The 22851-nt window shown below is 36.8% G+C and overlaps 2 protein-coding genes across 9 annotated transcripts in view; one reads left to right on the forward strand and one right to left on the reverse strand.

Moving 5' to 3' along the window:
• slc4a7 (solute carrier family 4 member 7) overlaps positions 1 to 3042 on the forward strand; it is a 48864-nt gene extending 45822 nt beyond the window's left edge. For all 8 annotated transcript variants that reach the window (XM_082148868.1, XM_082148866.1, XM_082148869.1 and 5 more), the window contains 2 exons: positions 77 to 184; positions 1028 to 3042. In XM_082148868.1, coding sequence (XP_082004994.1) covers positions 77 to 184; positions 1028 to 1109 — 190 coding nt within the window. In that variant the 3' untranslated portion in view covers positions 1110 to 3042. The remainder of the gene's footprint in view (positions 1 to 76; positions 185 to 1027) is intronic.
• dpy19l1l (dpy-19-like 1, like (H. sapiens)) lies at positions 1681 to 19027 on the reverse strand. The gene is made up of 22 exons (XM_082148889.1): positions 18651 to 19027; positions 18161 to 18185; positions 17998 to 18085; positions 16194 to 16331; positions 15980 to 16100; positions 15500 to 15593; positions 15269 to 15326; positions 14559 to 14650; positions 14162 to 14261; positions 13407 to 13484; positions 13228 to 13314; positions 12291 to 12350; positions 12113 to 12193; positions 11857 to 11958; positions 11704 to 11775; positions 11407 to 11477; positions 9120 to 9144; positions 8874 to 8993; positions 8539 to 8713; positions 8347 to 8446; positions 8108 to 8233; positions 1681 to 5898 (listed from the first exon to the last, which is right to left on the reverse strand). Exons 1-22 carry the CDS (start codon positions 18856 to 18858, stop codon positions 5727 to 5729), a joined length of 2193 nt encoding a protein of 730 aa, XP_082005015.1. The 5' UTR covers positions 18859 to 19027; the 3' UTR covers positions 1681 to 5726.
• Between the last annotated feature and the right edge of the window lie 3824 nt (positions 19028 to 22851).

Raw genomic sequence — 22851 nt, forward strand, 5'->3', positions numbered from 1 at the left:
TGAACCTGAAAGAGATAAAGAGTGTGATGAAGTGTGTCCGACCAGCCGTAAGTGCTCTGATGTGTCTTCTCTGCAGCATTGACCCCTCTGTGGTTAACATATCTGATGAGATGGCCAAAACTGCTGTGTGGAAAGCTGTTGCCATGAGCTCTGACAGTGCCAAAGTATTGAAACATAGTGCCAGGTAGCCATTCCTAACCTCTGACCTCATCCCTGTTTTAAACACTTCTCACATCACAGTACTCTGCTTCCTCTCATTGCTTCTATTCCTTGTATAGATGTAAAAGATGTAGAGCTGTACATTTTAAACAGTAAAGGCCTGTTCATCAATTTTTCATTTTAATGCATATCATTGCATTAGTGCAAATACTTAGGTAATGATGGGTTTATAAATATTTAAAGTATTTTTTGTTAAGGAATAAAAAAAATGCATTTTGGCTCATTTGTAAAAAGAAAAACGTTTATATACAAAATTAATATTTATGTATTTTATTAAAGTATATATTTATAAAAGTTATTAAGTCTTAATAGTTGTCAAGCCTTATTTTATATTTTTTGTAGTCATTTTTAAATAAACAAAGAAATGTTGTTATATTTGTATTCAATGTATAATTTATTTTGACATATATATATATATATATATATATATATATATATATATATATACACACACACACACACACACACACACTCTCTCTCTCTCTCTCTCTCTCTCTCTCTCTCTCTCTCTCTCTCTCTCTCTCTCTCTCTCTCTCACACACACACACACACATACAACTTTAGACTTTTATACGTTTCGATGATACGCATTTGTTTTCATGTGACCAGGCCTTTATCTATTGTTTAAAAAGTATGCCTGTGAAAAGTTTGTGTGCTGGATATGCTTTTGCACATTTCTGATGTATGACATCATCTAATGTGAGACTGTATGTTGCTAGTATGGTGGTGTGATAATAACATTTAGGAAAAGTGTGCTAGGCGACTTTTATTGCAAATGTTCCCTTCATCTTTTCTCTTTGCGTTACAGTGAAGAGAAGACGGCTTGCATTAAGATCAACGTGGAGGACGAGCAGGGGGATAAATGTGTGGATGCAGAGACGTCAATATGAGAGAGCTCACTGTGGACACCCTGCAGGGCCCTTCCCAGAATCCTCTAGTTTGGAACAGTGTTGCTCTGTTCTGTGAGCCCTACCAACCTGCCTAAGCCAAGCCAAAGTTAGACGTGCCCGATAGATGTGCGTTGAGAAAGTTCCAGGTATATTTATCTAAGTTTCTATTTTTAACCACACCAACAAACCCTTTTTTATTTTGTACAATTTGTTTTTAATATGAATAAAGCACCAATTTTTTCAGACATAGGGTATGTTATGAAGAACCCAGTCCTCTTTGGTTTCATATTTGATTTTTGATTTTATTTGATTATTTTATTTTTCTCAAGATATATAGTAAAGAGAAAGTCTTTTAGAATTAGTTTTACACTCAAAACTCCTGTTTTTCATGGTACCACGGTTTTCAAGTCATCGCTTTAAGATGATTTTCTTTTCAGCACATTAAAATGCTGTTTGTTGCAGAGTGCTGCTATTTAAAAGAAACAAATGCACATATGAGAAAATGTCTCATTGAGACCAAAGGTAGTGACATTCAGCTTGCATGACTGACCTTCCAAAACGGTTTTTGGAAGAAAAAAAATAAAATAACGTGAAAAGCGAACACTTTAAAATGTCACACGAAGGACATAAATAAACCTGAATGCAAAATAAATTATTATTATTGTACTTTAATTGTAAAAATGTCATTCCCACTGACGGTCTGACAGAATGCTTGATGATTTATGTACACATACTATATTAAAAACGGAACAGTTGATAGCACAGAATGAGAATAAACTAAACAAATGATTACATTCTTTCTTGCAGTCACTCTGAAAATGAATAGCAGGTCAGGACGATTAAAACTAGATTGTGTTATAGAGTTTTGCCCCCATTTTTTTCATGTTTACATTGTTTCTTTTTTTAGTGTTATGAAATAGAATTTTGTATTGTTAGTACTTTTGATTTGTACAATGTGTTAATCAACTAATTTATTAACGGTCATTTAATGGTCAAGTATGCGGAGGCGATGGGGCAGAAGGATTGCTGCAGTGTTGTTGGCCTGTCATTTCTTTCCTCTTCTGTTAGCGCTGTTAATGTGCACTTTAGATAGGCTTGCCATCACCACAACAACTTATTTAATCTAGAGCAGTCTCAGGAAACTTCTTTTTTTGCACTCTTTCCCCACACTACTTAATCTCCTCAGTGTTTCAAGATCCTCCTTTATGCTTTTTATTTGATGAGAAATGTCTTTTAATTTGAACACTGGACAAAAAAAAGGTGCAGCCTCTGCCCCCCCAACCCTATTTTTTTCACGCTGAAAACATTTTTTTAAAAGCTACAGATGTTGAAGACCCTTTTTTGCAATATTTATGATACTCCAACAGAGCAATTGCCATTTATTTTATGTTGTTTTTATGTATTCTTTCAAGTTGCCAAGTGTAGTTGATTTGAAATGAGTAGAGTTTACTTGCAGTAGTGAACTAGCTTACTGTCCTCATGCTTACACAGTACTTCATAAATCCCACAATGAAAATGAAATACCTCTGACTACTACATGTGAAGGCTCTCTATGATTGTTTTTAAATCAGTAGGTTGTACACTTTTATTCTTGCAGTAAGTTACTTGCTAAATTTGATCAATGTTGGAGTGCGGGTGAGAGTAATATTGAATATCTGGAAGATTGTTTTGTGTCATACACCATTAGTACCTTACTGTATAAGCCTCACAGTAGGACTCTGAACAAGTATTGCTGCCGTGGTGTTCTGAGCTTCTGTCTGCACAATGTATATGTACTATTTCAGTTCAGACAGATATTTCCCTTTGTGAACTGGCCAAATCAAGATTTAAATAGGAGATACATTGCATTTGTACAATATACAAACAACGGGATAGAGTTGTCTTTTGTAATGAAGTTGTTTAATAAAGCAATAACTGTTTCTGTTGTCTTTAATCTACCGTGTGTTCATTATTTTTTCGATATTTCCCTGAATAGTCTTAATGATATACTACACTATGTAACTTAATAAAAAAGAAAGAAAAGTTATTCAAATGGGAGTAAAAAAAAAAAAAAACTCTTTCATCTTTCAAACTATCTATTTTATAATTTCATAAAACTATAATGATTTATAAGCTGTTTCAGAGCTATCAGGACCATAGACAGTATATAAAGATCAGGACGGATTTCGCAGGAAATTGCATTCATACCTGTTTCGCCGGTTCGTCACATCATATCCATACACGGAGAAAAGTAGTTCCGGCTGTGGGTAGCATGAAGCCAAAAGTTTCACAACGAACGTTAACATTTTTTACCAAAACCCTCATGAATCTCCGGTTAATTATATACACACACACACACGCACAAATAAATAAGTGGCGGCTGCTGGTCTTTCAAAGAGGGGAAGCTCATTTTCGGCCTACATCATAAAAACTGTCCATACGTACGTTCCTTTTCAAGAAAATGTTCTGTGACCCTGCCGTACCAACTAGGCGTCTTTTCCAGTGACTTGACCAGTGTCCTCTCAATGGCCAGCAGAGTTAAATATAATTGTATAAATGTAATAATATAATAAAGTATAATACTACTACTAATATATATTTTTAATTATTTTAATAATTATTTTTTAATTATTATATTTTTTATATTATTATTAGTAATAAGTAATAATATAATAAAGGTATAAATATATAATTGTGTGAAATGTATTATGAAAATTGGCTAGCAATTTCGACAAGCAAATCCCAAGAAATAGGTTGCAGCAGTTTGTCTTTCGACTACACTTGCAAAATCTGCGATGGGATCGACTTTTTATTGAATGAAATCGCTGTCAATCAAAAGGAGACGCAGCCTTTCGACAGATCCTCCAATCATCACGCAGAAGCCCGGGGTCCAGGCCAGCCCACTCCTCATTCGCTGAGCGTCTCTGGGCGGGACATAATCGTAGCATTTATCCAATGACCGTCTAGTTTCGAAGCACTGAAAAAAAACAGAAGTCAATGGACGCTGGGCTTCAACAGGGAAATGCACTGTGACGCTACGGGAATGAATGAGAAGGAAGTCGAGTCAGCCGACCTGTTATATGTAGCTGATTCTGAACGAACTCTTCTTTAAGATGAACGTTTTCTAACGCATTTTTAGTCCAAATGTTAACACAATAGTATAATATTTTTTTTTACATTATAGGGGAAGCCGAGCTTCCCTTGCAGTCTTAAAGAGATCCCCACTGATATATATATATATATAATGCTGTGTATGTATGTCCTGTATCCATGTTCACAGGTGCCTCGAACCATTTTCGTGCAGATCCGAAGCAAAACCTAAACAATGATCTTCCACAAGAAATATGTAGTTTTATAAGCAGTTAAATAGTGTAGCTTTAAAGACCCCTTTCCATAGAAGTTAACTAAAATGTAGGACTTTGTCAAATATATGTCTGCTCTTGATAGCAATTTAAAAACAAAAAGACCTGTGGACTGCTTCATCAGCCGAATTAACTGGCCACATTGTCCAATACAGTTGATTAAAACAAATACTTAATGCCTTAATATTTACACAAACAACAAAGACCCAATGAATGATTAAAATAACAAAACATTTAATTAGTGAAATACAAAATGTTTAGTACCTCACATTAGATTAAAAAAACACACGAGAACATGAATTTCTTTTACAGTTCACATGCACGTCAAATGAAAAATGTAAAGGACACTTGAATTACAACAGAAAATATGCTACAAATTGGTACCTTTAATAACTCCATGGCAGTGATTACAGTTACCTCAGCTTGATTTTAAAGGACTATTATTATTCCATGACATCGGAAAAGACAATTGAGATAAAAACTGTTGCCATTTCCTGACAATTGCATTTCAGTGGCCGATGGGAAATGAACAGAATACTGAACACTGGTAAACCTCAGTACAGAGAGAGAAAATGACACTGACATGATCCAAATGAAAATACAACTGAGCTTGACAAAATTTTTAAACCATGAGATAAAAAAATACTATTTCAGAAGATAACTTCTCTAATAACACTGACCGGGACTTTTACACTCAAAACCTAAAAGTAACAGAGTAACAAGCATTTTATCTACAACAGATGACAAATAAAACTGAGTTGGTAGACTAAAAAACAAAAAACAAAACAAAAAACTATAGATTATCATAATCCTCCCTTAAACTATATATATTTTTTGTAAAATATAGATATATAAATGTAAACTTTAAAACTTTCCACAAAAAGGGTTTTACGAAACGTCACAGGTTAAAAATCCTAAAAGGAGTCAAATAAAAAGTGAAATGATTTAGATCAAGTGAAACAATATTCTGGACCATATGCAACCAGCATATATGCCATAGATGGCAAAAATCACAGACATCCAGACAAAATAAATACATTTCAACAAGCATGAGAGCAGATGGTTGAGGGCAGATATAATACTGATGGACTCTCGGCGGTGAATCACCTGATTCGCCACAGTTTAAACATTTCATACAGTTGATCAAAACAAAACGGACACCAAAGTGGCAGAAGCAGGTCTCAAAAACAGATCTGACTTTTACAAAAATAATCATTGCTGTGCATATACACACGTATCAAAGACACAAAACAGTAACGTAGAGGGAAATCTGCTGTTATCTCATATCTCTCACTGTTTTGGAAACTCGAAGGACTTTGTAAATGTTGTTGTGAAAGACGTTGGAGAAGTGAGGACGAGAATCCCTCGTCATGAGAGTGCAAAGTGGCACTTTTCCTGCATTTTGGCTGTCCTCCACATCCCAGATCTCAGGCATGCTGCAGCCGGGTCTGGAGATTAAGAAGAAACGCGTGTGAGATACAAGAAATTATGGAAGCTTGATTCTGCCATAAAAATTTTTTTTTTTTAAAAATTCTCCTCACAAATGCGAGTTTATATATCACAATTTTGACAGAGAAACAAGTTGCGACTTCCGACTACGTTTTTCAGAGTTGCTACTTCCGACTACGTTTTTCAGAGTTGCTACTTCCATCTACGTTTTTCAGAGTTGCGACTTCCGACTACGTTTTTCAGAGTTGCGACTTCCATCTACGTTTTTCAGAGTTGCTACTTCCGACTACGTTTTTCAGAGTTGCTACTTCCGACTACGTTTTTCAGAGTTGCTACTTCCATCTACGTTTTTCAGAGTTGCTACTTCCGACTACGTTTTTCAGAGTTGCGACTTCCATCTACGTTTTTCAGAGTTGCTACTTCCGACTACGTTTTTCAGAGTTGCTACTTCCGACTACGTTTTTCAGAGTTGCTACTTCCGACTACGTTTTTCAGAGTTGCTACTTCCGACTACGTTTTTCAGAGTTGCGACTTCCATCTACGTTTTTCAGAGTTGCGACTTCCATCTACGTTTTTCAGAGTTGCTACTTCCGACTACGTTTTTCAGAGTTGCTACTTCCATCTACGTTTTTCAGAGTTGCTACTTCCGACTACGTTTTTCAGAGTTGCTACTTCCATCTACGTTTTTCAGAGTTGCTACTTCCGACTACGTTTTTCAGAGTTGCGACTTCCGACTACGTTTTTTCAGAGTTGCGACTTCCGACTACGTTTTTCAGAGTTGCGACTTCAGACTACTTTTTTCAGAGTTGCGACTTCCGACTACGTTTTTTTCAGAGTTGCGACTTCCGACTACGTTTTTCAGAGTTGCTACTTCCGACTACGTTTTTCAGAGTTGCTACTTCCATCTACGTTTTTCAGAGTTGCGACTTCCGACTACGTTTTTCAGAGTTGCGACTTCCGACTACGTTTTTCAGAGTTGCGACTTCCGACTACGTTTTTCAGAGTTGCGACTTCCGACTACGTTTTTCAGAGTTGCTACTTCCGACTACGTTTTTTCAGAGTTGCGACTTCCGACTACGTTTTTCAGAGTTGCGACTTCAGACTACTTTTTTCAGAGTTGCGACTTCCGACTACGTTTTTTTCAGAGTTGCGACTTCCGACTACGTTTTTCAGAGTTGCTACTTCCGACTACGTTTCTTCAGAGTTGCTACTTCCGACTACGTTTCTTCAGAGTTGCGACTTCCGACTTAGTTTTTTCAGACTTCATCACAATTATTTCCCTGTCGGAAATATACGGAGCCCCACACATGACATGCGGACAAAAATTTATAATTACTTTCCCCAACTTTATTGGTTCTCTTGTTTTAGTAAATTGTAGCCACTTTGCATTAATTTGTTCCCTCGTTTTGATGAAACTAAAACAAGGGAACAAATTACACTGGTACATAGTACCATTTGTCCTAAACATGACACAAGCTTATATTAAGGGCTTCAAAATAACTGGTAAGATATAGTTGACAAGTTTAAAGCAGCTTGCCCTGTCAGATGCTCTGACTACTGTTGCTGACTGACAGATAAACACTTGCGCTGTTTAATGCATTTGAGATGTGGTGCTTTCCTCAGTGCTTAACTTACATTTTACAGGTATATTCTCCATCTGTAAATGTTAGAAAGTATATGTGCCATATGTGGAATTTTAAACCTACAAGTATATTTTTATGAAAGTGATAAAAATGCAGGCTAATATAATTAGTTTGTGCTTTTGTTTTTATTTTCATTTTTAGTTTAGCCTTTAGTCAATTTAAAAACAAAAGCATTATTTTTGTTTTTAGATTGTAATGTTAGAATGTAATGTGATTTTAACCACCTTTTTGCACATAATATATTGCATAGCCTACATTACATTCACTAAATTTCCATATCCTTCAATATCAACATTGTTTGTAGGATATCATTGGGCAGGAGGTGAAATATTTTTTTTTTAAATAAATACAGATTTTCTTTATCCATATAGAAAAATGCAGAAAGTACCGAGAAATATATCGTATATATCGCCATTTAACTACAAAATACAGAGATATGATTTTTTGGCCATATCACCCAGCCCTACGATATACATGTATATTTTTTCCCACATGTGTGGGGCTCTGTAGAAACAAGCTTCCATAAGAAATGATCAAACTCAGTGGTAGTAATTGAAAGTATTACTTGGAGCGTCTGGTGCACCATGAGTCCTCTAAGATGAAATAGTCCACCTGCAGCTTTAATAAGTTTCGCTTTACTTCCTCAGCTGGCTTTCGGCTGTACATGGAGTACACCATCTTTGTTCTTTCTCTGAATAATGACAAGATGAAATCAAACACTTTACACAGAACAATCTCATAAGAATATAATAACTGGACAAGTACTTAAATAGAGAGACAAAATGTATGTTAAATCATGTCTACCTCAATCCTGCATCTTCATAGTGTGGGTGATTCACTATGGCTCTGCCTGTGGACAGTTTCACACTTGCCATGGTGGGCATAGCACCAGCAAACACAGCATCTACAGGAATATTGCATGGATGCAGGAGTCAGAAATTGTTCATTAAATGAGTGGTTTCATTTTGCACAGTTAAAAGTGAAGGAGTTTCTCACTAGGGCTTGTGTTGTCCTTGATCCACTCCAGGAGCTCTTCTTGAGGGAAGTTACTGAATTCTCCTATGATGCCCCATTGATTCTGCAGGTTGGCGAATCCTTGAACTGCCATGATGGACAATATTCCCACGACTGTCATCTGAAGTTTAAATTTCTCTCCTACCCAGCCAAACAGCTGCAGATGAAGAGCCAAAGAAACCCAAAACATTAGTGAGTCCAACCGCATCTTAGATTTTAAAGCTTTAGCCCAAATCAGATTTGTTGCATTCTGAATATTTTGGAGTGCGTTGGTGAAGAAAAGAAGGTTTGTAATAGAGCGTGAATGGTCGGGTCACCTGTCTGGAGCAGATTAAACAGGACATGATGCACATGTGAGGAGTGAGGAAGAGCTTCAGTCTCATGATGAGCACAGCCAGCACTGTAAACGCCACCAGCTGCAGACTGTGGTACACCAGCTAGAAAAACAATGGACACAACCATGACAAGAGAAATATAGCCTCTGGATATCAACTAGTACTCCATGAGTCACTATATTATTGCACATATTTTTTTGTACATCATTTTGGTAAAAGCTATCTTACCACTCCTTTCGCCAACACCTGGGCCCTGCAAGAGAGAGAAAACATTTTTTATATTGAAGGGCAAAGTCCAATGTAAAACATAAACGTTTGAAAGAAATAAATTTTTTTTTTTTTTTTAAGGTGAGGTGACAGTAAAGACATTTATAATGTTACAAAATATTCAAATAAATGCTGTTCTTTATAACTTACTATTCATCAAATAATCCTAATAAACGATCAAAATTTCCACAAAAATATGAAGCAGCACAACTATTTTTAAAATTGTTAATAAAAATAAATGTTTGTTGAACATCAAATCAGTCTATTATGTAATGACGCTGAAAATTATGCTTTGCCATAACAGAAATAAATGATATCTTAAAATAGAAAACAGTTGCTGTAAACTGCAATATTTCACAATATTACTGTTTTACTGTTTTGTTTTTTATCAGATTAATGCAGCATTGGTGAGCATAAAAAAACTTTTTCAAAACATTTGTACCCAAAACATTTGTATGTTTAAATGATTATTATTCAGGATCTCTGTGTGGAGCGCACCGGCTGTTGTCAGACTCCGTGTACATACAAAGATCTCACTGTATTATTACAATTAATTGAAAAAGGAATGTTTGGAAATGTAAACTGATATTTCCTATTGACACACTACAGCAAAATATTTAAATAACTGGCATAAAACCATATAATACACATACAGTGCGTGCAGAATTAATAGGCACGTTTTCTTTTACAGATAAAATAAGCCAAAAAAGAGATTTACCTCAGACTGAAAAGTCAAAAATTATTAAATACCCATGAGAATGATGCAATACTAATGCAATACTAGAAACTGCAGTTAAGGCATGACCATTGGACAGTGAAATACTCATTAGGTCAGACAAATACAGGTGGAGAAGAAAAGACACATGTTAACTGCAAAAGAATTAGGAATTAAGTTGAAGAATTAAGTGTCAAACAGACTGAAGAGTGACTCTTGAAGGACCAGCACCACATCCTCTTCTACCACTATTTGAAGAATTCATCTTCCAGAATACGTTTTAATATGTTTTGGGAGTTTATTTTTAGTCCATCTCCTACCCTGAAGTCTATTTTGCAGAGATGGACTAAAAATTAACTCCCAAAATTTACTGTCAGATTCTGGAAGATGAATTCTTCAAAGAGTGGTACAAGAGGATCTGGTGCTGGTCCTTCAAGAGTCACTCTCAATCTGTCTGTCTATAAAGCCTATAAAAAACAGTCTTCATGTATTTTACTACACTTCAGCTTGAGATTCTTATTAAGTGGGGGTCATTTTTAGGATTCATTACCTAACCCAAGTCTCTGAGACCCTGACACCTTGCTCTTCTGGAGACTCCAGGTAAGTTGTAGTTCTGGAAAATGGTGGCGCTGGAGACTTAAGGGTTCCTGATGGTTTCACACTTAATTCTTCACCTTAATTCCTAATTCTTTTGCAGTTAACATGTGTTTTTTCTTCTTCACCTGTTTTTGTCTGACCTAATGAGTATTTCACTGTCCAATGGTCATGCCTTAACTGCAGTTTCTAGTATTGCATTAGTATTGCATCCTTCTCATGGGGATTTAATAATTTTAAATCTCTTAAAATTAAATTTAAATCTCTTTAAAGAGTTAAATCTCTTTTTTGGCTTATTTTATCTGTAAAAGAAAACGTGCCTAATAATTCTGCACACCTGAATATAAGGCGTTTTTCATTTCCAGCCTTCATGAACAATTATATATCACTTATAAATGATTAAATACAAAATGAATAGTAGTTATTACAATTAATGTGGTTTGGAATTGGTTGAATGTGCCTGGAAAAAAAATATGATCAGAAAATCAACGTGCCTAATAATTCTGCACGCACTGTATGTGTATTATATATATATATATATATATATATATGAAGAGTTCAGATGCAAAAGCCTCTAAATGCCATCAGAAATTTTCTTATAGAATGATCATTTTTATCAAGCTCGTATATTTAAGTTCAGTAATTTCACTTAAATGACAATAGGTAATCTTCATTGCCATTTAAGTGAAATTATTGAATTTAAATATACGAGCTTGATAAAAATGATCATTCTATAAGAAAATTTCAGATGGCACTTAGAGGCTTTTGCATCTGAACTCTTCATATATATACACACACACACACAGAGTAATATAATTTCTTTCCTATCACATTTCCCCCCATTTTTTCTGTTCACCATTTATGTCCAAAACAATCATGCCAATAGTACTGTAGAACGCATAGAATACTAGAATAGAATAGAAAACATAGAATACTTACTGCTCTGTTTCATCATCCTCTGACTTTTCTGCCCTCTCATTTTTGAGGAAAATGACAACATCCTGCAGAGTCTGTCCTCAGGAAGCAAAATGAGGAAGCATATGCAGGGAGTATTAGTACGTAAATAACTTGGTTCCCCTCTATAAAAGGCTAAACTCTAAACTAACTGATAAACTCAGAAAACTGATGGAAAACCGTAGACTTAGAAGAATATTGGGGCAAACAGATAAAAGCAGGGCACACATTACACAACTTAGGAGAGGGAAACCATCCATTATCTAAGAGAAAACAACTCACCCTTCCAGCAATAAAACCCACTATCAGCATGTTAACTGGAAGCAGCATGGTTTTGATGTACCGGATGAGAGTCTGAAAACACAGGAAATGAGCTTGTGAAAAAAAGCTTTCAGTGATTGCAAGAAAATAGATTGTCCTGATCACATCGCCCACCTCTGCTTCAATGAAGTCAAACTCAGCTGCACACGTGTACATCATCGTGTCAAAGTCTTTGTAGCTTGTGAACTTGGATTTGATAAGACTGCTGATGTGGGCCTATTTAACAAAAAAAGAAAAAGAAGAAAAAGACGGAAAAAAAAAGTCAAAAGTCCTGAGAACTGTTTAAAGAACCCCTCAGGCTAAAGCTAACTGATGTTCACAGCAAGAGAAAACAGAATATGGTTCACAGCACTGCTCTCATTTGACTCACATCATCTGATGCCCCAAAGATCACAGAGAGCATGAATTTCAGGATGACAGTGGAGACCACCCATGCAAGACACTGCATGACCTAACAAAAACAACACAATTGTTTTTGGTTAGTAAATTTTTTGGTTAGTCAGGCACATTTTTATTGATGCATCAGCATACACTGGATGTGCTCTTACCCATGTGAAGATTCCAGGTTTGAACGTACCAATCAAACGGTCCCTCAGTGCAATAACCCCCTGAAACGAAAGAAGACCAACCAGTAAAGCTGATGTTTCTTTCATAAACTGTAAAAAAATATGGACGTAGTGTCCGTGACGTCACTCGTAGGTTTCTGAAGAGCATTTTTGAAGTCTAAAGTGGGCCAAAATTAGCTATATAGACCACTTTTTGCACCAGGCTGTAAACATGGGGGGGTATATGGGATTGACTCCCTTTTGTTTTGTCTCTAAAGGCCAGTCGATGAATTGCAGTCTAAATCACTTCTATGTTGGTTTAAAGAGAGTGACAGGAAGGTTGCCGCTTGGTTTCTTCACAGTATGTTTGTCTTGGCGTGCGTGAACAAACCTCATTAGTTCTTGAGGAAGCTCAAACATGCTGCGTAACACGAGAATGAACCTCATTGGTTCTTGAGGAAGCTCAAACATGCTGTGTAACACAAGAATGAACGTCGTTGGTTCTTGAGGAAGCTCAAACATGCTGTGTAACACGAGAATGAACCTCATTGGTTCTTGAGGAAGCTCAAACATGCAGTGTAACACGAGAATAAACGTCATTGGTTCTCGTACATCAAGTGAACATGCTTGAGCTTCCGTTTACCACAACTGATGTGTGAGTTGATGAATGTTTATATGTGAATAAAAGCCTAAATTCAATCTGCTCATCATATTAAGCGACTGTGTCTCTTCAGAAAATTTGGCCTAAACCACTCAATTTATATGGATTAGTTTTACAATCTCTTTATGAACTTTTTGAAGCGTCAAAGTGGTAGTTGTGTAGCTGTCAATGGAGGGACAGAAATCGCTCAGATTTCATTAAAAAGATAAACCATCTAATCCAGAGCAAGTAGCAAATGGATGTGAATACAGTAATGAGACCTCACACTGTCCAACTCACCCAGATAGAAACCAGTGAAGAGGCGTAGAAGGACGTCAGCAGCATCGAGTTCCCGAACATTAGCAGAAAACAGACGGCCAAGGAGATCTGTGAGGTGCGGTCAGTTCATCAGTGAATCAGAAAGACAACATGAGCAATTTTGTGGCTCCATCAATTAAGTCTAGATTACTTTACATTACCATGTGTGTCACTAAGATGGACTGCATTTTCGTCGGACTCAGATATCCCAGGATATATGAAGCAAAAAGGGATGCAACCTGTGAAACACACAAACATTCTTGTCATTGCATCCTTTGCTATCTTGCTGCAAAACAATTTTCTCATAAAGGTTTAAGTTTAAAACGTGATATTCCTGAGGCATGCAATCATGTTAGACTTATCTACAGTCAATTTTCTTCAGGCAAAAATATGATTACAAATTAGTCTGACTCTGGAAGTGAACTGTATACATTTCTTTTTAGGAAACATACACTCCCATTCAAAAAGTTGGGATGAGGAAGGTATTTCTTTTGAAAGAGAGAAATTAATACTTTTATTCAGCAAGAATGCATTAAATTGATCAAATGTAAAAACATTTCTAATGTTGCTAAAGAGCTTTGCCATCAGAGGAAAAAATGACATTTTAAAACATTTAAATAGAAAACAGTTCGCAATATTGGTGTTTTTACTATGTTTGATCAAACTAAAAACATAAAAAATCTTACCAACCCCAAACCTTTGAAAGGTAGTGTATGTCTATTATTTCAGGAACACTTTTATCTAGTGTAAAAGTCAGACGTAATTGTGTTCAATTTCAGCGGGACATTCAAGGATGAAAGGTTGCAGAAACTAAATGTTATATTTGGCTGCTTGCCTGTACTCCCTTCAAATATCAACATTTAGACACTAAGCATTTCGTTTGGCTTACCATCTAGTCATTTCTTCAATCACTTACCTGGGTAAGTAAGACAAATTGAGCAAACTGCCACGGCAGCATGAAGAAAACATTGGAGATTCCCAGAGCCATCATGGTATGCTTGCTTGGGTTCCTTGTCCTTCCAAAAATTAAAAATTTCCAATAAGAATAAATCTTAATTGTATAGAACAATTAAAATCTGTACTTATAATGATAAATAAAGTACATATCAACACAAACGCAGCATTAAATTACATGGGATTTAACTAAAAGTAGATGGGTTAGAGGAAAAACTAACAAAGATTGCTTAAATGTCTTAGATGACTATATAAAATCTAAAAGATCTTAAGCCATCTCAAAGTACAAATATAAAGAGTGAACGTGAGCATGACAGATTTAATATGAAGTAGGAATACATAGGAATAAAGCAAGTTACCGGAGGATGCATGTGAGCAGAAGCATCTGCAGAACCAGGAAGGGGTAAGAGAAGCTCTCTCTCAGAGGTGGCGTCCACATGACCCGAGTACTCTGGGAGTCAAGGGTTCAACACAGAGATGAAAGCTCTAAATACTAGGAGACTGTACATAGTGAAATAAAACACTATCCACACATGCTTAAAGGGATACTTCACCATTTTTTCATATTAAACTATGTTATTCCCTTAACTAAGACGTGTTGATGCATACCTCTCTCGTCTCAGTGCATGCACTCAATTGCTCTGGCGCGCAGCGACACTTTGATAGCACTTAGCTTAGCCCAGTTCATTCATTAGGGACCAAACAGAGATGAAGCTAGTCGCCGAGTCGAAGTGCTTCCAAGAGCTATTCCGCCATTCATTATAGTTATCCTTTTTACCCGCTTAGAAAAGCGCCACGTTTTATTTTGTGTCACCATACTTGGTCGTGTAACTACTCGTGTAACTGTATTTAAATAGGGAAAACGTGGAGGTGTTTGGTCGCTTCTAGCTTCATCTCTGTTTGGTCCCTAATGAATGAACTGGGCTAAGCTAAGTGCTATCAAAGTGTCGCCGCGCGCCAGAGCGATTGAGACGAGAGAGGCATGCATCAACTCATCTTAGTTAAAGGAATAACATAGTTTAATATGAAAAAACTGTGAAGTATCCCTTTAAGAAAACATCAGCTTTACCTCTCCATGGTTAAAGAAGAAACACAGAACTGTGACAGTGCCACCCAGTCGACTGCCACTACAACAGCCAAAATAGAAAGTGCATGTTTTGATTTAGTTTTTGAAACAACACAGTTAGGATCAACCATTTGGAATCAAAACTGAACTTCTTAAAGATCCACTTTCTTCTGAATCGATCGAAAGGACTCTCCTCTGACTGAGGGGTTTAATGGGCCATCTAGGCTCTATTACCTTAGATATGTTCCATAAATAAAGAACAGACTCATCATCGCCCCATTTAACAGGAACACAAAGGTGACATAGAAGTATGCAGGGTCTCCCAGACCTGTGGAAAAGCCACTCAAGTAAGTAAAATATCTGCAAAATGAAGAACACAGTCAGTCACACATTCAATAAAATGGCACCTTCTGCCTTCACTTTTTCTCGCACATTCAAAAAACACTTTAAAAATAAACATCTTTGTGATGAGTGTGTTAGCAAGTGAAAAATTTGAAAGTGCAAAAATAGGCTTAAGACATTTCTAAAGCATGCATTTTAATTGTAACTACAAACAAGGAAACTTTTCAAGGACAGTGAGACAAATTAGAAGGTGATTGTAATAATAAATAAAGTTATCCCATTTCATAGTGTTATTTACAATGTACTCTACTTCAAAAGCTCAAATATTTAACAACAAGTAGATGTTTGGGTCAAACAAGGCTTGTCAAATACCTTCACAACTCTCCACTGGATCCAGACCCTCCCCTCTGTTGATGGTCCAACACATCTTTGTAGGGAACCCAAAGAAATCCATTGTGCTGGTGAATGCTCTGTACCAGCTGGCCAAGACCACCTGCAGTACAAGAGAAAGTTAATTTCAAAGCTCAAGCAAAAACTGTGGCATGAAGACATTTCATTGACATTCAGAAGATGGCAATCATCTTACCTCAGGGTACAAGTTGAACCTCTTTAGAGTGTTTATCACCAGAGGATATTCAGTGAGCCGGTCATTCATGATCATGTAAAGACCATCCATGAAGGAAGTAGCCTCAATGATGGTCTTGAAATATGAGTAATACAGTCCCTATAAAAGGTGAAAAGTGTAACGTATACACACACACTGAGGCTGAACAATGAAACTGAAACACTGGCCAATATAGCGTTGGGGGTTTCATGCCTATATATGCGAAGCCTGGTGGCCAACCTTTACTGATATTACACATTGGTCCATGTCTCTGTGGCTCAACTGTGACCGGGACAGCAAGTCTTTGTTACCCTGGTAATACAGAGTTCTCGCGAGAGCACAAGTTCAATTTGCTCAGCGAGTTACTATGGTGTCGAGTAATGATGCTCATTAAATATGCCCCTCGATCTGAGCTGCACCAATCACATCGGGTTATCTGATATAAGCGGGCCAGAGGAGAGTTAAACAGATGGCGACAGCGCTGCGACGTTGTTTGAAACGGCTTTGGCCGCTACAATGATCGAGTTAGACTTGGCTTTTTATCTAAAACAGGAACAGAAGACGCCGCTCGAATCGTTCCTTTGCAAGAAGAACGTTTTTGCTATTTTGCCGACCGGATACAGTAAGAGTCTAATCTACCAGCTAGCTCCGCTGGTAGCTAAGTGTATGGGGTTTATTGTTGTGATTGGTCGTAGTGTTATCCAGTTGTGTGTAGCGAGATTTTCAAATGCATGCTTGGTGCCGCCCCTCGAGCTGGCCGATTTTCATTAGTCGACGCCAGACCAGTTAATCTATTAGATTTAGGTCTGGATTTCCAGGCTAAGTCTTTGTGGTGTATCGAGAGCTATGGTTTCCAGGGTAATGTCAGCATACCTCAATGAAGGACGAACCACATCCAACAGGAGTAACTACTGTTGACGCAAGAGGGAGCTGTCTGAAAGGGATGTCCAGGTACTAACCCAGATTGTATCCAAAAAACATAAAACCACAGCTGCCCAAATCACTGCAGAATTAAACACACAAATCGACTCTCCTGTCTCTACGAAAACGGTTTGTCTGGAGCTCCAACAGTCAATATTCATGGTCGGGCTGCTATAACTAAACCTTTGATCACTTGTGCCAATGCCAAATGTCGGGTTCAATGGTGTCAACAGTGCAAATCTTGGGCTATGGACAATGTGAAACATGTATTGTTCTCTGATGGGTCCACCTTCACTGTCTTTCCCACATCCATGGGAGTAATGGTGTGGAGAAGCCCTAAATAGGCTTAACACCCGGACTGTTGCTGCCAAGATTGAAGCACAGCGGTGGATCAGTGTGTGATGCTTTGGGCTGCAACATCATGGCATTCTCTACTGAGCTTAACAGGCGCATCACTGCCAAGGACTACTGAACCATTCTAAAGGACCGTGTGCACCTAACGGCTCAAATATTGTACCCTGAAGGGGGTGGCGGGCATCAGCATGATAATGCACCAATACACAAAGCAAAACTTGTGAAAGAATGGTTTGATGAACATGATAGTGAAGTTTTAATGTCGGTCACCAGATCTAAATATTTTTTAGCTACTTTGGGGTATTTTGGAAGAGGAATGGCTCAACATCCCTCTGACCACTGTGCAGGATTTGTATCTGTAATTTCCAAGATGAATTGATGCTGTAACCCAAGCCCATACTAATAAATTATTGTGGTCTGCCAGGTGTTTCAGATTCATTGTCAAACCAGTGTATGTAAAACATATATACATGAACACACACATATGTGAATTCAAGAAAGAAGTAATAACCATCTCCGTTCGAAAAGCCATCTCCTTTTCCAAGGACGACATGTGTGAAAAGTGTCTGTCATTTTCAAATAGACGTGAGAGATGATACCTGAGATATACAGGACAATTTATTTAGTCTTCAGAGGAAAATTATTATCAGTTTTAAAAGTCTAAAGCTACTTACCAGTGTAAAAATCCCGCAATAACAGCTGTGGAGAGAAATATATCAGGTCAGGTGACTTTGCCCAGGTCAGACAGACAGACCGCTACGTGGCCACATTCACTGGAGGACTCTTATCTGACCAACCAAACTCTAGTCTAGAAGATGACGTGTAGAAATTGCTTAGTTTAATACAGATTCATTATTTGAATCAATTAACATTTTGTGTTAAAACTCTGGGTGGGTGTCATGAACAAATCTTAGGAACGTTACATGTGTGGTCATCATTGGCTAATAACTGAAGTGAAATTAAATTTGATTGGTTGCCAAGTACAGTTAACATGTGAGCATTCACAAATCACCCAGATTTTAAACTGGTAATTTAGTGTAATTTAAGAATTAAAGCTCTATACAACTTTGTTGTTTACCAGCCGAGCTGCTTGATCCTGAGAACATGCTAGATGCTAATCTGAATAACCGTTAGCTACCTAGCGGCTAAGAAACAAAGCCTTACCGAGAACAAGCACAGTTATTCCTCTTGCAAAAGCAGATGGGCTCAACCCCAATTTGTTTCTAATGAACCCAGCAAAAAGTCCGTTTTTAGTCTGGTAAGCCGAGCCTTTCCCATCTTTCCCACGCCTGCTTTTCCCCGAGACGGACTGACTCCTGTCCTTCTCGCTGCTCTGGTCCTTGACATTTGGTTTTCTCGTTTTAGCTACCATGTTTTCATATTTCTGTCCGTAATAGAGGAACAACAGGAGCGTAGATACGCGATGCAATCAGTTGTTTCACTCTTCCAAACGCCTCACATTTGTGTGTCTGCACAGTTTGAGAGCTCTGGGACTTCAGTGATCTGTTGAATGAAGCGGGCATCGCCCCCGTCTGGACGCAGCGCTCATCTGTCAGCGTCACTTACCATGGCAACGCGATTAAAGACCCTGTGGGTAGCCATGATGATGGTAAAGAATCTCGGCAACCAGCGTCAAACCAATCGGTAATGCATTTAAATAAAATGCATAACAGTTATATACTGGTAGATAACATATCCTTTAAATTACATGTAGCCTAGGGGCGCGGTTTTCATCAATCATAAAATTTAAAAGGCAGACATATTTTTTTTTCGTGTATTAAGAACTCATTTGTAGGCTACTGATATGTGTAAAATAGTATTTGGAAAATATTTAGTTTCTATTACATTGCATTATTAACCGTTTTACTCATACTGTGCCGTTATATTTATTATTAATGTATAATTGATTGATCTATTTATAGCCTACGTCTTTTCATTCATTCATTCATTCATTCATTCATTCATTCATTCATTCATTCATTCATTCATTCATTCATCAATTCATTCAATTCATTTAATTTAATTCGTGTGAAAACCCCTGGAGCAGGGAATCATAAGGAATCTAACGTTCATTCATTACAGTTCATTGACACTTCCACTAATAAATCTTTTAGTATTTTTTGAAAAATATATATTTCGGAAATATTCTTGTTAAATTAATTGACTTCAGCAGTCCGTTGCCAAATTATAGGCCTAATATAATTTGAGGAGACAGAAGATAATAAATAATCAGAATAAAATTAAAAACTGATTAGATAGATTAGAAATTTGATTAGCCTAGATAGATAGATAGATAGATAGATAGATAGATAGATAGATAGATAGATAGATAGATAGATAGATAGATAGATAGATAGATAGATTACTAAAAAGAACCGGCCCATAAGAGTCATTTGTTCTGGAATCGGAATACACTGACTCAGGAATCATGTGCTCTGATGAAATCAACCGCTTGATGTCGCTGTGATGCAGCAAATCGATACAGAGGCACCAAAAAGTATGGGACAATTAAAACCCCACACATTTCAAAGGAATGAATGCTGGTGCATTGCATAACCAAACATTTATTTAGAAGAAAATAGCACAATAATTTCACAAAAAGAAGTTGGGATTTGTATAATCAAACAACAGATATATGTAGGCCTAAAGGCTATATAGGCTTAAGCCTTGCATGTGAAACAGGGCAGTAGAGTCTTCAGACATTCATTTATAGTTTGGCTCCAGTTATTGCATTTGTAAAAATGGCTTAAAATAGTAAGTATGTAGGCTATGTTTAGTTCTAAATGTGTGGAATCATTTGTTTACATTGGTTTAATATTGTATTTAGGCTAGCAATAAAAGTCATACATTTTTAAGTGTGGCTTATGTGTCCAAAAGCCTTTTGTGAAACATTTATGTGAGTTCACAGTGTAACCTTTTGAACAATAAGTTGAGTAAAAGTTCTTGAAGTGGGCAAGGAGCTGATGGAACTAAAGCAACAGGAATCTGTTTAGTTTGGAACATGCTGAGAATTATGGCTGGACTCCTTTTTGATGGTGACATCACAAACGTTTCTCTTCCTTTTGACCTCGGGATCAGAAAAAGCTTACTTTCACTGGAAAACATGCATGAGAACCGAACGGATACAGTGACTTATACAGTTTGTCTGGTTCCCATAGAAAGAAATAACGCTGTTTTAATTCCTTGTAATAAATTATTATAACATATTAATGATTAAGGGAGACATAAAGAAGAACAATGTGTATCTACTTTTAAATTTGAACATATTTAGACACAAGTTTAGCAGGTGCTGGATGATGATGCTTCAGTCAATGTGTTATTATAAGAAATAAATAGAAACATTTGCTAGTTTAGTTGTTATAAAACAAAATGTAAAATTATTCAAAGAGGTACATTTTTACAGAATGTATGACTTTTGATATAATTTGTATTATTTATATATTTTTAAATTGTCATTAATATACAATACTAAATCAAGTATTCTATTTAAAATTGAATTTTGACAATTTAGTCGAATAATTGAATAACCAATGACAGACAAAGCAGAATCGCAGTAAAAGAGATTCATCTGAAAGTCAAAAATCATTCTGTGACATTTAATTTCCAATATTTTAATTGAAGAAATGTCATAATAGCATCACTATGAATGCAAATTTAATTTCACTCAACTAACCTATAGATTTTAATGAAAGCGAAGATGTCTAAAATGTACATAAAATTCATGGAAATACTGAATAATAACCCCATTCATTTTAATAACATATACATATATGATAATAACAATATAATTTTAAAATAAAAGTAACAATACGTTCATCAAAAGTGCTGAGATGAGAATTTGTGTCATCCATGATCAGGAGAAATAAATTAAGGTGGGGAGACTTACCCTACAACGTGTGTATATATGTATATTATTAATAACAAATGATTATTTGAGCAATTATTAATTAATCATTAATTCATTATAAATTAATTTCCCGTTGACAGTCAACGCAAATGGCAATTTTTAAATATTTAGCTTATATTCTTCATTACAAATTCTCGGCTTGAGTTGTTTACCTGGTTTAAATGGTTTAGCTTTTTATCTCACATAACGCTATGATGATGATGATCATTTTGAGCCTAGTCTAATCCCATAATAATGCATGAGCTGGTACAGACAGTCGTGCAACATCCATTACCTAGAAGCGGTGTCCGTACAATGCCGGTCTCAGGTGCCAAGCGATGAATTGTTTTCTGCCGTTGTACTGATCTCACCATGGCCTTTCATTGCCTCCGAGTGAATCACTGGTGCTAGACATAACCTAAATACAATAACGAGACACGGTGCCCATCTTGAAAGTTATGGTTAGGGGTGCCACTGAAAATGTCTGTGGTGTTAGCACAGCTTGTGGCCACACTGAAGGAATTTGTTTTTTCAGCAAACATAGCTGAGATCTGGCCCGTTCGGAGGGTGAGAGCGTAGGTTCTGCTGTTAGCTGATGACACCTCCTGTCCAGGCGCTCGGCTTGCCAGGACACTTGGCCCATCATGAAAGCCAACAAGCAGATGCAGCTGCGTCATCATTTAAGGCATGGTGGGTGGGAGGATGTTTATTCACATTTTTTTTTTGTCCTGTTTGAGTTATGCACTTAGATTGAAAAGTGATGCATACCTAAGTGCCCTTTTTAACTATATAACACTAAATAATTTCCTTTTAATTCTAAATAAAATATAAATTTTATATAAACTAACATTCTGCATTTGTTGCCCTGAAGAGGTGATGAGTTCAATCTGATGGTAAAATGTAGTATTATCAGAAGGACGTTCAGAAAGCCACCCACTGACCACATGCATGAGCGGCCTGGCTGGCTGAAGTGTGAATCAGGGATCATTGTTTATGTAAAGGGTTTTCTGTGCCCTTAAGGTTCCCCAAAACTCAAATATCTCACAGATGGGCTAAAGGCGTGCCAGTATAATCATGGGACAGTGAAAATTGGCATTGAGCTCTTTTTCTCTCTCCCTCAATCTCTCTCGCCGCACTAAGTTTGTAAGTATATATGCGAGTGTCAAAACAGTTTAATGCATGAGTTCAATCAAATTCGAGTAATAAAAACTATGAAATAACACCAATTCAATTTGGTGAATTATATAGTTCTGGCCACTTTATTAGGCACACCTTGCCTAGTACCAGTTTAGACCCACTTTTGCCTTCAGAACTGCCTTAATTCTTCGTGGCAGAGAGTCAACGAGGTGCTGGAAACATTCCTCAGAGATTCTGGTCGATATTGACATGATAGCATCACGCAGTTGCTGCAGATTTGTCGATGAGATGTTTGAGATGTTTTTGATCAAATAGATCCAGGCTTTATGAGCATTAGATACT

The sequence above is a fragment of the Leuciscus leuciscus genome (assembly GCF_965113295.1).
Source record: "Leuciscus leuciscus genome assembly, chromosome: 20".
Taxonomy (NCBI): domain Eukaryota; kingdom Metazoa; phylum Chordata; class Actinopteri; order Cypriniformes; family Leuciscidae; genus Leuciscus; species Leuciscus leuciscus.